The 17,792-nt window shown below is 41.6% G+C and overlaps 1 protein-coding gene across 11 annotated transcripts in view; it reads right to left on the bottom strand.

The window, feature by feature from the left end:
* Nucleotides 1-12,655, bottom strand: part of PIKFYVE (phosphoinositide kinase, FYVE-type zinc finger containing) — a 92,126-nt gene extending 79,471 nt beyond the window's left edge. For 2 of the 11 annotated variants that reach the window (XM_055290419.2, XM_063645006.1), the window contains exons 1-5: nucleotides 9,265-9,534; nucleotides 7,237-7,417; nucleotides 4,867-5,016; nucleotides 1,772-1,890; nucleotides 895-1,066 (exon numbers count right to left, since the gene is read on the bottom strand). In XM_055290419.2, the coding sequence (XP_055146394.1) occupies nucleotides 895-1,066; nucleotides 1,772-1,890; nucleotides 4,867-5,016; nucleotides 7,237-7,417; nucleotides 9,265-9,351 (709 nt within the window). In that variant the 5' untranslated portion in view covers nucleotides 9,352-9,534. Of the gene's footprint in view, nucleotides 1-894; nucleotides 1,067-1,771; nucleotides 1,891-4,546; nucleotides 4,583-4,866; nucleotides 5,017-7,236; nucleotides 7,418-9,264; nucleotides 9,538-12,484; nucleotides 12,576-12,617 lie in introns of those variants that run through there. The other 9 variants (XM_055290418.2, XM_063645008.1, XM_063645010.1 and 6 more) reach the window with 9 other exon arrangements.
* Nucleotides 12,656-17,792: the final 5,137 nt, after the last annotated feature.

Below are 17,792 nucleotides of genomic sequence, written 5' to 3'. Positions count from 1 at the left end.
ATAAAGATGGCAACAGTAGACAAGGGGACTACTAGAGCAGGGAGGAAGGAAGATGAGCAAGGTTTGAAAAACTAACTACTGGATACCATACTCACTACCTGGGTGACAGGATCAGTCATATGCAAAATCTCAGCATCACTAAATATACCCATGTAACAAACACGAATCTAAAATAAAAGTTGAAATTATTACAAAAAAAAAAAAAAAAGAAATACAAATAATTTTCAAACAAAAAAGCTGTTGTAAAAGCTAATGGGATTCTGGGTGACAGATAATGGGATTCTGAACTCTTTAGTAGTTTAGGTGGAAAAAAATGAGCAGACAGAAAGATCTTCACAGTAACAAAAATAACATGAGAGATGTTAAGTGTTCTTTTTCAGATAATTTCTGCCTACCTTCTACTCCCAAATCACTGTATAAATCAACACACCATTGTTCAGTTTTTTCTGTTTCAACAAATAACTTAAATGTTCTGTATTGCTGAAATTTGACTATGTTCCTTATGGAAGAATCTGAGTAAGACACAATTCACTGCCAAAGCACAGTGTCATGTAATTATGTCAAGGAAGATCTGTACTTTGTAAAATGAAAACTCTCATAGTGATTTAAATTAGTAATGTAACGATCTTGTCTAATAAATTTTAATGTTCCTATAGTTTTTTGCTAGCATCTACAATAAATACACTTTTACTCCAGTTATTTATGATAAGTCCCATCTACTGTATTATTCAATAGGAAAGTTCTTAAAAGCAAAGCTGTGTCTCCCTCACCTTTGTGACCCCATGTCTTACACATAAAACCCAAAATGAAAATTGGCTTAAAACTATCCTGTATTATAAGTGTTTTATAGTTATGACCTTTAAAAATTGTAAAGTGGCAATAAAATGCATTTACCTGTATAGCCCATAAATTTTCCAGGGATTTCTTGATTACAGCAACGACTGCAGAAAATCTGCCCACATAGTCGGCAATGGTGTCTGCGCCTAAAGGTTGTAAATTTCTCACTACAGTCATAGCACTCTTTACATTGGCTATCTGGCATCCAGTATTGTTTCAGGTCACTATCCTATAACAATAAAAATGTGTGAAGGCTTCTTGAAAATACTGATTATTAATATGCAATGGCAAATGAAATCCTCAAAGGTTTCTTTTGCAGAAAACAAACTAATTCAAAAATTCATATGGGAATACAAAAGGTCAAAATAACCAAGACAATCTTGAAGAAGAACAAATTGAAGGACTTAATATTACCAGCCATCAAGACTTATTCTAATGCTACAATAATTTTAGACAGGGTACTGGTACAAGGATAGAAAAAAATAAAGGTATGGAACAGAAAAAGAGAGCCCTGAAACACCCTCACACGTATATGGACTTATGGTGGAATTTATAATGCAATCAGCGAAAGATGGTCTTTTCAAAAACAATGGTACTATATCCAACTGGACATCCATGAGGAAAAATGGAAGCCTGACCCCTATACTTGACAGAAATAATAAAGCTTCTTGAAGAAACCATAGGAGAATATCTACTGCCCTGAACTAGATAAACACTTCTTAAACAGAACACAAAAAGCACTAAGCATAACGGGAAAAAAACTGATAAATTAGACTACAATAAAATTAAGAACTTATGTATAAAAATAGGGTGCTCACAGCCGGAGGAGGCGCTAATTAAACTTTCTTTCAGTGGCATTAAGCCATTTTCATTAGGTATGGCATGATCCCCATAAGCGCTTAATAAGTAATCTTCCAAAGCCTCGAGACAGTACCTGGCTTTTCCCCTCCATGATTTCCTTGAGGCGTTTTAATACTGTGCTGAGGCTTCGAAGCTGAACAGCTGTACGAGGGTCATGACCTCCAAAGGTAGGTTCTGCTTTCCTTCTTGTGTCTGAGTTGGATTAAAAAAAAAAAAGCAACCTTGTTAACAGTCCCTAGTATCTATATACAACAAGGTGTATATGTGATGGAAACTGCCTCTTATTGTTGGCATATAATTATGTTCTCCCACCCAGTTATATGAATTGAGAGTTAAAACAAGTCTTTATAAGAGTAAGAGGCTATTGAAAGTATTTCTTCTCATGTAAAATGCTGTTTTACAAGCGAGTCAAGGCTGCCTAAGACAAGCATTGTCTGAGACCATTGATGGTTTTCAGGCCTGGAATGGGAACGTCACTTAAATGGTCCAAAATTCATTAATGACTTCTTAAGCCCTTTGGTCCAACCTATAATAAATGCGTGCTAGAAATTTAGCAGAACAAAAAGCAATCAAGGAGGGTTAACTTAGCTTGGTCTCTAAAGTCAAACAGGTAAGCAATAGGATCAAACAGTTCAGTTCTGTCTGTATCTGTAGACCATATATCCAAAGTCTCATGCAGAAGATGATCAGAAAGAAGTTTAATAGCCCAGCTTTCAAAGATTCTGACAGACTTCACAACATCCAGGATGGCAAATTTTGCTATGGTAAAACCTGACGTATGTCCAAGCAAATTAAAACTGCCAGAAAATTGCTAAAACTCCAATCCTATCCTTCCCTGTCACTTCCCCAACCCCACAGCTCCAAATAGGAAAGGATCATTTATACCTGACATAGCAATACTGAAGCCAAATCTATCACTAATAAGCCCAAATTCCAGCCTCGTGGCCAAAACAGGGTACGCCCACCAAAGTTGTCACTTATTATTTCCTTAATTTAGACCAAAATTACAACTGAAGTTTCTATTTCTGGCAGTTACAAAACCTAAGGATGAAGCAAAGACGTTTTGACAAAAAGGATGAACATCCTATTAGCTTAAACCCATCAACCTGATAACCTATGGCAAAGTAAACTGGAAAATACCCCACTCTGAATCTTCCTCAAACTCACCATTTGCTAGATAGGTGCTGTTTTGGCTGGGTGGGAAAAAAAAGAATTACAAAGAAATGAGAGGTTGGGATCTAAAGTTCACAAAGAATTTCCCAAGATAATGTAATCACTGAAGTAACGATCAAAATTGTACCTATTTTAGAGAACTTTGGCAACTTTTATCTTTCTATAAAGTTATATCTTAATTTTAGCACATACCTCAGATGTTTTGCTACTGTATTAGAATAACTAAACTTGAGTCTCAAAACAAAAAACAATTCTCTATGATCTACAAATTGAAAAAGGAGACAGATGAAGCTACTGGAAACATAATGGCTGTGATTCTGTGCAGCAGGCAACAACTTGTGAAGTCCCTTGCATTTAGCCAATTAGGAATACAAGAAAGTATTAATAGCATCATCCGCTGAAAAAGGATGAGTGAGACCCTTCTTGGAACCAAGAGAATCACAGATGTTGGCTGAAGATGAAAGAGACCCAGAGAGAAAATCTGGTCTAGCTCTATGCCCTTAGGCAAATAGCCTTAGCTGCTTCTCTTGCAAAATGAACATTAGAAAATTAAATAACTTTCCTAAGGTCGGAAAGCTAGTAAATTATAGAATTACAGCCCTTTTAATAGGGAAAAGAACTTGACTGGCCAAACAACACCAGGCTTCTGAAGCTCAAATGCCTTCAAGATAGAATCAAATAATCAAGTAGACTTGAGAAAGACAGTAAGGAAACTAGACAGTAAAGGCTCCACCTGGAGATATTAAAGTTCAAGTTGATCATAACACCAATGGCAAGGTTTGGCAGGCTGCCAATTTGTAACTCCTAAAATATTACATTCTAGTCTAACTTGATTTTAGAAATAAAAAAATCCTACACTCAATTCAGCATGGGATTTGGTCAAAAGAGCTCCCTCAACAAAAAGAGTGTTGTTGTGGGTCAGATTCAAGAGCTAAGGAGAGTTTACTGAGGTTAAAAGTTAAAATAGAGATTATCTGGAATAAAAGGAGAGCTCCTTTCTTTCTCCCTCTCCCACTCCCCATCTTCTGAGTCTTCCCTCCAAATGGCTGAACCCTGGCTGAGGCTCACTGCCCTAGAAAACCTGTGCAGGTGATGCAGCCAGCTCTGTGCCAGTCCTCGGGTAGAAACTCTTCTTTTGCTTGGTTTCTCTTTGTTCTGGCTGACCAAGTCTGAACTCACAATAAAATATCCTTCTGCCAACCACCACTACCTGGGGGAAGATCAGCCAGACCAGACGGGATCTGGTGTTCTGGGGCATCTAATTCCCAATGCTGCATCCCTTCCCCTCTATCATGCCACCTCCCACTTCCTTTGTCACCTTGATTTAGGCAAACCACTCCACCGAGTTGAAAAATCTGACAGAAATAAAACATAAACCACCTGTCTTTTTCTAATCTCTCAATTCTGACACCAATCCCCAGCCCATACTCATCAGAAGAGCATGAAAATGAAGGAGATGACTGGGTAGTAGACCAGAATGGAAAACAGACAGACGAGAGGAGCTCAGCTTATTCAGCCACACTGACAGTTTGCACCCCAACAAGGACAAAAGGCCAAGAGCAAGTGGCAGCCCAGTAATGGAGTTGACAGAGTTCTGCAGCCAGAGGCATGCATATCACATTTCACTAGCACCCCAAGAACAGATGCAGAATTCATTCACAAAGTGGAAACTAACCTGTGTTCTCCTGGGGATGTTGCAAACTGTTCTCTGCTGAAACCCAAGCAAGTAATTAATCAAAAAATAGTCAAGAGATCTGTGCCTTGCCTAAATTAAAGTTTAATGAGACGTTTAAGAACTTTTTCAGGTGTCAATAAATTCTTTCACTACCGAGGTAAGAGTTTTATTTACTCTAAACAGTACCTGACTATTCCAAATAGTATCTCACTATTCCAAATAGCAGGAAAGTTAAGTCCTGCTATAAACAACCTAGGAAACACAACGACTGTGGAAAAATCTAGCATATAGAAGGGAATGAAATAAGAACACTGTTTTACCTAATGCTGAAGAGCGCCGCTGGAGTTCCTCATTAAGCTGTTTTTTATAAGGTGTGGGTGACCTAACAGACTGTGTCCTTGAAGGGAGCTGAGGGCTGGTCCAACTTCCACTCAAAGGCTGCTGTTCTCCCTGGCCTCCTTCTGCTCTCTCTGTAGCAAGGGAACGCTTGGCATTACTTGAAAAACCATGACTGAGAGTTCAGCAATGAGCAGGAAGTAGACGAAATTTTCAGGCAACAATGTATACATGTATTATATGCATAACTAAAAATTATTTTTTTCCTTTTTCATTTATTTAATTTTAAATACAAGCAGGTTCTCCCTATGTTGCCCAGGCTGGTATTGAACTCCTGGCCTCAAGTAATCCTCTCACCTCGGCCTCCCAAAGTGCTGAAATTACAGGCATAGGCCACTGTGCACAGCCTAGATTTTAAAAAAAGAAAATTCAAAGAAGGGGGCAAAATTACAGGCCAATAATCACACCCTTGGTATATATGATCTTCTATTTGTTTCACTTTTCATTAGAAATTTCTTGAGCATATAATTTTTTTTTTTTTTTTTTTTGACACGGAGTCTTTCTCTGTCCCCCAGGCTGGAGTGCAGTGGCGCGACCTCGGCTCACTGCAAGCTCCACCTCCCGGGTTCACACCATTCTCCTGCCTCAGCCTCCCAAATAGCTGGGACTACAGGCGCCCGCAAACACGTCCGGCTAATTTTTTGTATTTTTAGTAGAGACGGGGTTTCACCATGTTAGCCAGGATGGTCTCGATCTCCTGACCTCGTGATCCGCCCGCCTCGGCCTCCCAAAGTGCTGGGATTACAGGCTTGAGCCACCGCGCCCGGCCCCTCTTGAGCATATTAAAGGAAACAAAATGCAAGCTTCATATGAAGGCAGGGATTTTTGGGGTCTGTTTATGGGACAGATCCCTTACACTATTATAACAGTTCCCAGCACAAAGGAGGTACCCAACAAACATTTGCTAAACAGAAATTTTATTGTCTTATGACAACTAAGTGTAATGTGGTATGACAAATGGGATCCTGGGACATAAAAAGAACAACCGGTAAAAACTCAAGAAATCTAAATAAAATATGTAATTTAGTTAATAATCTATCAATAATAGTTCATTAATTGTAACAAATGTACCAGACTAATGTAAAATGTTAATATAAGGAAAACTGGGTATACGAGTATACAGAAATTCTATCTTCCCAATTTTTCTGTAAATCTAAAACTCTTCTAAAAAATAGTTTTTTTTTTTTTAAGTATCATTGTCTTAAAAATGTACTAAAGGGTTTTCATAGCACTTTAAACATGATCATAAATAAAATTCAGTTAATATTATTAAAGGTTCTACTGAGTTAATTAACACTATTAACCTCTCCAAATTCTATACAACAACAAGAATTACTTTCCAACATACTTCAAGTAATACAGACAAACGAAAGACAACAGATATAGGCCATGTTTTTTTACTTCTTGTCCCAAGTACAAGACATATTACTTAAAAAGAGCTCATTTTAAAAGTATCTTTCCATTTGCTGTCATTACATGTACACCTTAGTCTAACAGTTTTAAGTCAACAAGAAGCCTACTGACAGCTTCCAATTTTTGAAAAATATAAACCTTTCCTCCCATGTACTGTTCCTTTCAGTTTCATTGTTTTAAATATTTTAGCTATTAACCCCCAAAAGAACAAAGTCCATTCTATGAACTAACTTGAAGTATATTAAGAAAAAAAGAATAACAAAAAAAGACGACCACTTTCTCCATTAAAAGAAATCTCCTTTTAACATTTAGTTTTTTATTTTATTTTATTTTTTTTTGAGATGGAGTCTCGCTCTGTCGCCCAGGCTGGAGTACAGTCGCGCAATCTCGGCTCACTTGCGCAAGCCCTGCCTCCTAGGTTCACGCCATTCTCCTGCCTCAGCCTCCTGAGTAGCTGGGACTACAGGCGCCCGCCACCACGCCCGGCTAATTTCTTTGTATTTTTAGTAGAGACGGGATTTCACCGTGTTAGCCAGGATGGTCTTGATCTCCTGACCTCATGATCCGCCCGCCTCAGCCTCCCCAAAGTGCTGGGATTACAGGTGTGAGGCACCACGCCTGGCCTAACATTTAGTTTTTAATCCAGACCTTTAGTTACCAATAATTAATGATATTACAGTGAAAATTCTAGCTTTCTCTTCAGCAGTAAACCCTGGAGACCTACGATTAAAGCTATCAGCTTGTTAATATTTCACTTTCTTACAGAGCCAACATTAAAGCTGAACAGAGTACTAACCCCTATATGATCATGGTGAGCTACTGGAGACAAAGGAGCATTTCAAAGAATCAGACCTGAATGAAACCTCTTTAATAAGTCTTACCTTTGTTAAAACGAAAGAGATTTACAAAAGAACTATAAGCTGATTTAAAAGGGGGCTCATCTTGATCAGGAGTCAAAGGTTTAAAGTGTGTGAGATGAGAAGGACTAGTAGGAGATCGAGGCAAATCATTAGCAGAGTCCAGTGTTGGGGACGTCTTATCATCTGTGGCCATTTCATGAGTCTGAAAAACAAAAGAAACAAACAAAAATCTAAATTCCCCAGGAAGCTGAAAAGTTGATTTCAAACAGCATCGAAATATCCAGAAAATCCTATTCTGTGAAAATTCAGACTATGAAAACAAACAGTAAATAAATCTAGCTTCACATATTCCAAAGGACTGAAAACACTGCTGTCTAAATCATAAGAGCCCCAGTCATCTAAAACTATGATCTGATAACCAACTCAATTTTAAACATTACTATTCAAATTATAGAAAACATTTAAATTAATAAAAATTTGGAGGTAAAGCATTAATGTGAGCAGGCAGAAAGAAAAATAAGCATTTTCACATCATTTCTATCTCTTTCATTTTAAGATGTTTCGGAAGAAGGGATACACAACAGCTTTTTAAAGTTATGGGGGGAAGCTAGTTATACAACACACATATAAATTCTTCAGTCTTATTTTCCTTATTTCAACTTTTTTTTTTTTTTTTTTTTGAGATGGAGTCTTGCTCTGTCGCCCAGACTGGAGTGCAGTGGCATGATCTCGGCTCGCCGCAACCTCCGCCTCCCAGGTTCAAGTGATCCTCCTGCCTCAGCCTCCTGAGTAGCTGGGACTATAGGCACGCAGTCACCACGCCGAGTTAATTTTTTGTATTTTCAGTAGAGATGGGGTTTCACCATGTTGGCCAGGCTGGTCTCGAACTCCTTACTTCAGGTAATCCACCCGCCTCGGCCTCCCAAAGTGCTGGGATTACAGGCATGAGCCACCATGCCTGGCCTCAACTTTTATATTTTAAAAAGTAATATAAAAATCATTGTATTTCTAAGACGAGGACATGAAAGTCATCCTCTAATGACATGTCTACAAAACTTGAACAATTACCTCAAGCTACACTTCGTGACCTATGACAACTGTTCAAATCAACAAGTTTTTCCCCACTATCTTTGCTCCTAAACATATGAACCTGGTTTTTCCTCCCTTTAAGCCTCAATTCATAGACATTAAGATGATCTTATGTCTCATGATCTTAAAGGGCTTAAAGGGCTTTGTTTCTAAATAACCAAAAAAATCATATTTCAACCAAAGCAATAAAGCTAACCACATCACCAGATGGAAGTTACAGAAAAGTACTATTTTCTGCCATATTGATTTATATTTCAAAGAGAAGAACCATGGATAACTCTAATCATTAAAATAACGTAGACTGGGCCAGGCATGGTGGCTCACACCTATAATCCCAGCACTTTGGGAGGCCAAAGTGGGCGGATCACCTGAAGTCAGGAGTTCGAGACCAGCCTGGCCAACATGGTGAAACCCCATCTCTACCAAAAATACAAAAATTAGCTGGGCATGGTGGTGGGTACCTGTAATCAGGAGAATCGCTTGAACCCGGGAGGCGGAGGTTACAGGGAGCCAAGATCATGCCACTGCACTCCAGCCTGGGCAACAAGAGCAAAACTCCATCCACAAAAAAAAAAAAACTACTGTAGTCTGGCCCAGACACGGACCCTGCAGGAGATGAGTGCCCCCATCTGCACACTGTCCTTTGGCCACCAGACATCATGCCTCCCAAGGATATTCTGGGAGGAACCAACAGAGCCCTCCATCTCCAAAGCTGCTGCCAAACCAGCAGCAGCATGGGCCCCTCCAGCCAAGACCAAAGCTGAGCCAGTTATCCCATCCCCAGGCACCTGAGAAAACCAAGGAGCCCCCAGTTGATCTCTCCAAAGTGGTGATCAAGTTTAACAAAGACCAGCTGGAGGAGTTCAAGGTGGCCTTCAAGCTGTTTAACTGAGTGGGGGATGGCAAGATCCTGTACAGCCAGTTTGGGGACATGATGGGGGCCCTGGACCAGAACCTCACCAGTGCCAAGGTGATGAAGGTCCTGGGGAACCCCAAGAGTGATGAGCTGAAGTCCCGGCATGTGGACTTCAAGACTTTCCTGCCCATGCTCCAGGCAGCAGCCAAGAAGCGGAACCAAGGCACATATGAGGACTACTTGGAGGGGGTTCCATGTGTTAGTCAAGGAGGGGAACAGCAAAGTCACGGGAGCAGAGCTCAGACAAGTCCTCACCACCCTGGGAGAGAAGATGGCTGAGGAGGAGATGGAGACTGTTCTGGCAGGACATGAGGACAGCATCAACTAGGAGGCCTTCCTGAAACACTCCTAAGCGTACTGAGCTCTGTAGATCCCTAGGGCCCAGACACTGGGCCCCACAGGCAGAAGCATGGTCCAGCCACCAGGAGGCTACCTACTGTTTCAAAATAAAGACAAGGTTCCTCTCCCTTGGAGAACACAATATATATACTATAGTTTATAATCTAGTCTCCACTTTACAAAGAGGACATTACAGTCTTGGTAAAATGCTTTTCACATTCAAAATCATAGCTACCATCTCATTTTATTCTTACAATCCTGGAAGGCACCACACAGCTGGCTTTATTACATTTTACCTTTGAGGCAACCAAGGTACACTGAACCTAAAACAACTTTCTTGGGGGTCACACAGACAGTAGTAGAACTGTCACTATACCCCAAGTCTCACCCCAAAAGTATTACTTAAATCAAAACTACTTTTGTAGCTCTTCACACTTTCCTTTTAGCCTATCCGCGTTCTCTAACTAAAGGCTTTGTCTGATCAATAATTTAATTAATAAATTAAGGCAGAAATGAAACCACTGACTTAAACAGAATTTTGGCAATACATGTTTATTGGGGGTGGAGGAAAAAGAGGAAGGGGAAGGAAAGAGTAAGGAGAAAAGGAAGAAAAAGGGGAAGGAAGGTTTCTAATATCTTCCATTGAGAAGAATAATCAACAATCCTTCTGAAGTGTCATGACAATTCAGCAAAAAGTGCTGGGAAGTAAGCTGATAACTGATCAAGTATACACTCAAAAAAAAGTTTTTTTATTTAAAAAAAAAAAAAGAGGCCAAGCACTGTGGCCTCATGCCTGTAATCCCAGCACTTTAGGAGGCTGAGACGGGAGGATCGCTTGAGGCCAGGAGTTCCAGACCAGCCTAGTCAACATAGCGAGACTTCATCTCTATTTTATTTAGGGAAAAAAAAAAAAAAAAGAGCTCTGGAGAGAAACGATAATGTGATGGCCGTAACAACCACCCCTGGAAAACAGCCTACATTCTACTTTGACACAAGTAATGTCAGAAGCAGAGATGGCATTCTGCCTAAAGAGGCTTAGAATTACTTCTAAAGGTTATCTATACAAAAATTATACTTGGCTTTGGAAATAAGATAAAAATTCCCATGAAAACACTTAGCAAGTGTAGTCTCTGAAATATAAACCCGATCATATAGTTAACCCTAATAATTACATAATGACACTAGGGCCCTGAAAAAATTATCTTACAACTCTCACTCTTTAGCAGCTTAACGATGCTTTAAAATATAAATTAGGACTCTTTCCTGAGTGGTAATCAGTCCTATTAACCTACCCACCCAAAGCCTTCTGATATATCATCAATACTTCACCATTTCTAATTAAGGCTACTAATATATGCAGACCTACTACAAACTATCAGAAGCCAGTAAGTAAAGGCCGGACGTGGTTGCTCACACCTGTGATCCCAGCACTTTGGGAGGCCAAGGCAGGAGAATCCCTTGAGCCTGGGAGGCGGAGACTGCAGTGAGCCGAGATCACACCACTTCACTCCAGCCTGCGCGAGGGAGGGAGACCCCCGCCCGGTGGCTCACGCCTGTAATCCCAGCACCTTGGGAGGCCGAGGCGGGTGAATCGCCTGAGGTCAGGAATTCAAAACCAGCTTAGCTAACATGGTGAAACCCCGTCTCCCCTAAAAATACAAAAATTAGCCGAGTGTGGTGTCGAGCGCCTGTAATCTAGCTACTCAGGAGGCTGAGGCAGGAGAATCGCCTGAATCCTGGGAGGCGGAGGTTGCAGTCGGCGGAGATCGTGCCACTGCACTCCAACCTGGGGGACAGAGCGAGACTCTGTCTCTCAAAAAGGAAAAAAAAAAACTGGAAATGTAATAATTTAGGAAAGCCGAATATTGGAAATGTTAGCTTCTATCAACAAAGAGTTCTTGTTCAATTTTTGACCAACACGGCTAAAGGAAAACCAGAGCACGACCCAGAAAGCAGAAAAAGGGAGAACACAGGAAATTAGCCTTGCTCCAAGGAAGAGATTTAACCTACACAATCTTTGTCACAAACACAAAAGAAAGAAAGAACATTTTTTGTAAGAAAACTGACAGAGTCGGAGTTTTGGAGTGCCAAAAAAACGGACTCAAATAAATCAGAAATAAGTACACTACACCAAGCAACTACCTCTATTGTCAACACTGGACATATTTTACAACACAGGATGCACTGCGTCAATACTAGATAATGAATAATGTATACACATCAGATACACACGAATAACTTGCTGCATACAGAATTCTAGCACTTCTTATATTTCTTGACTGTCTTAGGAATAACCTCTGATTGAGCAGAAAACCCCTAAGTCCTAAAAGTTTCCAACACATCCCATTCTCATCCTTTTGTTGGGAACATTCTAAGCAAAGGGTAAACACTAATTGGGAAATAAGGCTCCTCCTCAAGAAACTCCGAAACCTAAGTTGAAATCGAATCGTCTCAAATAGCAGAGGCAAGCATTTAAAAAGACAAACACATATTTGAACCACCACGGTTGGTATCATTTCTGCAGCTCATGAACTTTCTTTTCCAGCCTACGGATGCGCCTCTGACAAACTCAGAACTCATGCACTCAGAGGGAAAAGCAACTGGACTCTTCCCCTCCTTAAATAAGTTCAGGCGTAAGGGTCGAGAAAGAGGCAAAGGAACTTCAAATGTTTCCAAGGAAATCTCAAGGGCCCCACCCGGCTTCCGTCCCCACTCGCCAGACAAGGCAGCCGGGGAATCGGGAGGACCAGCTACTTCTAAAGACAGATTCTCTGCCCTTCCTTGCTCAGCCGCAGCCAGGCCCTAGCCCCCGGCTGTGGAGCCCTGGTTCTCACTTTCACCTCAGCTCTGGCCCAGGAGCTCCCCATACCGGCCTCCTTCCCATGCTGAGCCCCAGCCGGCCAAGCTCGAGGCCCCCTCCCTTACCTGCGCCTCCCGCCCCGGCTGCCCCCCACCCCAGCCTCCGCTTCAACGGCTCAGCCCCCGGAAGTCGGCCCCCGAGCGCGGCCGTGGGTTCCTCAGGCCGCGGACGGTTGCGGCAGGAAGCGAAGCTGCTTACATGGTTGATGCGGCTTCTCGCTTCCCCCGCCCCCCCAAGACTCCGCCCTCTTTTTTCCTGTCCCCCAATCCGAAATCTTTCCCGGGGGCCGGCTCCTCCCAGCCCGGCCGACTCTCGGATCAGATGCTCAGGCAGAAGGAGTCCAGCCCAGATCGAGTCGTCCTGATCTTTTGGCCGAGATTAGGCCGCTTCAACCTTCCTGGAAGAAGCCAGGGGGACTGCGCGCGTGAGCGTCACGCGTGCGGGGTCAACGGATGGGTGCTTGGTGCTCTGGGCACTGCACGGGTGCTGCCTGGACTGCGGTTACCGTATGTGTTCGATACTGTGGACACTCAAGATGTTATTGCTTTGTTGTAGACAGTTCACTCGTGTAGCACTGAGCCGGAGTTAGCGATGACTCCGTTTCCAGACTTGGATGACTCTGCCAATAACCAGCCATATGATCTTAAACAAATTGCTCATTTATTTAGGCCTTAGACCTCTGGTGTGTAAAGTCGGATTAATAAAAGGACTCACTTCTTAATACTTTTTTTGAGATTAAGTAAATGCACTTAAAGCGAATGGCACAGTTCCCTGACCCAGAGTAAGTGATGTTGGCTTTATAGTTAATTTTTTCATCTAGGTGTTGTGTTGCAAATGCTGATGCAAATAAAGTTACCAAGCCCAAGCCCTATCTTGCTCAGCTTGGCTAGAGTTATTCGTCATTTCTCTCCTGCTGAGAGCGCAGTGCAGGTAACTGCAGAAAACATGCCCGCCGCAGTTGTGGGGCTTGGTAGGGGAGGATGGAAAGCAGACGAAACCTAAAGGGAAATGCAGTTTTAAATTCTGTGAGTCCTTTTCCTCAAGAGTTTTGTCAAATCCCAACCCAGTTTTCCTTGAATTGGAAAGTACCATCGAAACCTGCAGGTTGGTTCCAGTGCAAATCCCCGTCACCATCCTCAGCTGGGCCCTTCAGCAATCTTTCTGGGAGTCTGTAGTCAGCTTCTCCCCTTCCTTATTACTGCTGCGTCAGATCACCACCACGACCCCCACATTACCTTGACTATCATTCTCATCAGAGAATCTTATTTTATACCCAAGTGAAAAATCCCAAGGTATCTGGGCGTGACCCTTAACCACCTAATTCCCCCGCCACCACAACATTTACCTACATCCACATCTGCCCTGGTCTGCCTTGCTCCCTCATCTCTCTGAGGAAGGGGCCTCTTCTTCCCCAGCTCAATCCTTTTGGCCCCCAATTCACCCTCTCCTGTCTGGGAGCTTGCACCATATCTGCAACCTCCCCTTTTCCAATGACTCTGCCTCCTCAGCCCATAAAGGTGCTCAAGTCTCTGCCTTCCTTTAAAAAATTTTAAAAAAAAAATGTAAGATAAGTAAAAAAGGCCCTCGTAATTATCACCATATGTTAATATTTCATAAACCTACAATAAAGTATAAAATAGGTACAGAGATCATATGAAAAGAATAAATTGCCTAGCCACGACGACTGCAGTGTATGTAGAAACTCCATCTATGGTTAAAAAAAAAAAAAGTGCACTCCACGAATATTTTTGAGTCCCTCATTTAACCTGCAATGTGTTAGTTATAGAAGCACTGCACTAAGGATAAAATTATGAACATATCCCAGTGCTTCACTTGACTAGCCTAAAAAATAAAAATATATGTGAACATTACACAGTCCATGTCCTCAAGAAGCTTACCGTCTAATATCTATATGAGCTTACAGTTTAATTTCTGTGGAAAAGAGATTGAAAACTGGGCTACTGTTTTTGCAAAAAAAAATTTTAGATTCTCACTTCACACTAGACATCCAAAATTAATTCCAGATGAATTTTATCTGTAGAGAGATTATTTGTCTGTGTATATATCCTCCTCAAAAACTTTCATTCAAGCACAGATTTAGGATTCTTGCTGAATCAATTATTGTTTGATGATATTATACTTCTATTCCTCTATATGTATTAGTTGAATTTTACTGCAACTAATAACGTTCCATCTTTTTCTTTCTTTCTTTATATTGGTTAGTATGACTTTGGACTCATTTTTTTCCAACCTGTTACAGTTCATTACTGCCACTATTCATTTCTGTGCTCCAGGTGTCCCCGCCTTGGCTGGTGTGAGCCCCTTCCAGCAGACTCCTGAGTCCATTTGACACGCCTCCATTACTTTTTTTTTTTTTTTTTTTTGAGACGGAGTCTCGCTCTGTCGCCCAGGCTGGAGTGCAGTGGCGCGATCTCGGCTCACTGCAAGCTCCGCCTCCCGGGTTCACGCCATTCTCCTGCCTCACCTCTCCGAGTAGCTGGGACTACAGGCGCCCGCCACCACGCCCGGCTAATTTTTTGTATTTTTAGTAGAGACGGGGTTTCACCGTGGTCTCGATCTCCTGACCTCGTGATCCGCCCGCCTCGGCCTCCCAAAGTGCTGGGATTACAAGCGTGAGCCACCGCGCCCGGCCGATCTGTGTTTTAAAAAAGTAAGATAAAGACATTTGTCACAGCCATTTAAACATTAAAGAAACAAAAAGGAAACATCCAATACAAACCAACACAAATGACATGAAAGCAATATAATCAAATCCATTCTAACCAAAACAACCAACATGGAAATAATACAAATGATTTTTTAAAATATGTAGGCATCAGTAGTATGTTGACTAAGACTTTTAAAAGCATTTTTCCACCGGGCGTGGTGGCTCACGCCTGTAATCCCAACACTTGGGGATGCCAAGGCGGGCAGATCACTTGAGGTCAGGAGTTTGAGACCAGCCTGGCCAATATGGTGAAACGCCATCTCTCTAAAAATAGAAAAAATAGCCGGGCGTGGTGGCCCACGCCTGTAATCCCAGCTGCTCGGGAGACTGAGGCAGGAGAATCACTTGAACCCTAGAGGTGGAGGTTGCAGTGAGCCAAGATCGGGCCACTGCACTCCAGCCTGGGTGACAGAGCCAGACTCCGTATCAAAAATAAAAAAGTATTTTTCTTCACTTTACAATGGTAATCAACCTTCTTGAAAAGGTTTTCTTGTCTCCCTTTCCATACCCCCCATTCATGCTTCAGTCCCCAGTAGTATGGCTTCTATCTTCTGATCCTCATAGAACCATTCCACTTCTATCTTCTTCATCCTCATAGAGCCTTTTTACTAAAAGTGCATTCAAGAGGTCTTCCTTTTGCCAAAATTATTTTCAGACCCTGTCTTTTTTTTTAATCTCTCTGTAGTACTCCCTCTTTTTTTGAAAACTTTCTTGTCTGTTGGCTTCTATGACATGAGGCTCTGCTGATTCTTTGTTAACCCCCAGACTCTCCTTCTCATTCTCTTTGTGGGGGCTCCTTTTCCTCCACCTGACCTTTAAGATATAAGTGTCCCTTAGAGTTCTCACTGAGGTTGACTTTTCTCCTTACTTTGAAGTCCTAGATAATATATACTCTGTCTTCAACTGTTATCAACACATGCTAAAGATTCCCACATTTCTTTCTCCAGCCCACCCTTTCTGAACTGCAGATGAGCCCAACTGCCTCCTGGATATCATCTTGCTGTCCCATGGCATGGAAAAGTTAAGAAACCTTAAACTTAACCCATGATCTTGGCCATCAAATCTGTGACTCTATGTATATTCCTTCCTTGTTGAACTGCACCCTGTCTCCCAAACTCCAAATTCAGAATTCCCTTTTGCCGTTCTCTCTCTCATAATCTTCATGGACAATCAATGACCAAGCTCTATTCATTCTACCTCAGTTTTTTTTAGATAATCAAAATGAAAATACAACCACCTTAGAATATTTATGAGAATCCCGTTATCTGGATGAGTGTCTCAAAACCAAATGCTTACAGAAATTTCATGGCCCATGTTTCCATTTGTGTTTATAACAGTATTTGGGGCCTGACTATTAAAATACTCAGATTCTTTTACTGGCTAAATGAAAGACAAATGATGTCAACACATGCAATATTAACCAAATAGAGAGGGGTGCTGGGCTAAATGAACCATCATATGTCATCCAGTAAAATAGGCTGGCTATGTAAAAAAGAACGTGCACATGGCCAGGTGTGGTGGCTCACGCCTGTAATCCCAGCACTTTGGGAGGCCAATGCTGGTGGATCACGAGGTCAGGAGATCGAGATCATCCTGGCTTACATGGTGAAACCCCGTCTCTACTAAAAATACAAAAACAAAATTAGCCGGGCGTGGTGGTGGGCGCCTGTAGTCCCAGCTACTCGGGAGGCTGATCCCAGCTACTCGGGAGGCTGAGGCGGGAGAATGGCGTGAACCCAAGAGGTGGAGCTTGCAGTGAGCTGAGATTGCACCACTGCACTTCAGCCTGGGCGACAGAGCAAGACTCCGTCTCAAAAAAAAAAAAAAAAAAAAAAAAAAGAACGTGCACATAACCGGTGAGCTTCATCTTCCCATTTCAAGAAGTAATTTAATTTCAGCTAAATGTTATTTGTTATATTTAAGTGATATTAATGGTAATGTGTTGTTTTCTACTTTTCTTTCTAGTCATTTTATCTATAAATTTTTTTATTTTACAGTTGTGTAAGAGCTGTCAGCCTAAGGAGCATATATCTAGTTTTATGTATATTTATAGCAATATTTTAATGTCAATCCTAGGGATCTGAAAAATAATTTTTTTAAGAGATAGGGTCTCGCTTGGTTGCCCCAGTTAGAGTGCAGTGGTGCAATTATAGCTCACTGGAACCTGCAGCCTTGAATTCTTGGGCTCAAGTGATCTTCCCACTTCAGCCTCCCAGGTAGCTAGAACTATAGGCGCAGTCTTGCCTGTCTAATTTTTGTTTGTTTGTTTTGTATAAAGAGGGTCTCCCTATGTTGCCCAGGCTGGTTGCAAACTCCTAGCCTCAAGCAATCCTCCTGCCTTGGCATCCCAAAGTGCTGAGATTACAGACTTGAGCCACTGCACCTGGCCAAATTTTTCAGTGGGAGATGAACTTCTCCATTACTGGCTTAGGAAACACTGTTTTAGATGCTGGGACTCAAATAACTGCCACCTTTACTACTACATTGGCTTAAAGCCAAATTTGCAGCCATCTCTAGCAAGTGTTTAGGATTTGATATAACATGTTTGATGATTGAATTTGCCTTGGTTCTATATAACATCCTATAGCTATTCGTTTTTTGACCTTATTTTTCTCAATTATAGTCAATGTTTTTATTGTGCTATA

This window comes from Symphalangus syndactylus, chromosome 8 (assembly GCF_028878055.3).
Source record: "Symphalangus syndactylus isolate Jambi chromosome 8, NHGRI_mSymSyn1-v2.1_pri, whole genome shotgun sequence".
NCBI lineage: Eukaryota > Metazoa > Chordata > Mammalia > Primates > Hylobatidae > Symphalangus > Symphalangus syndactylus.
This window is presented reverse-complemented; position numbering and strand designations above follow the sequence as displayed.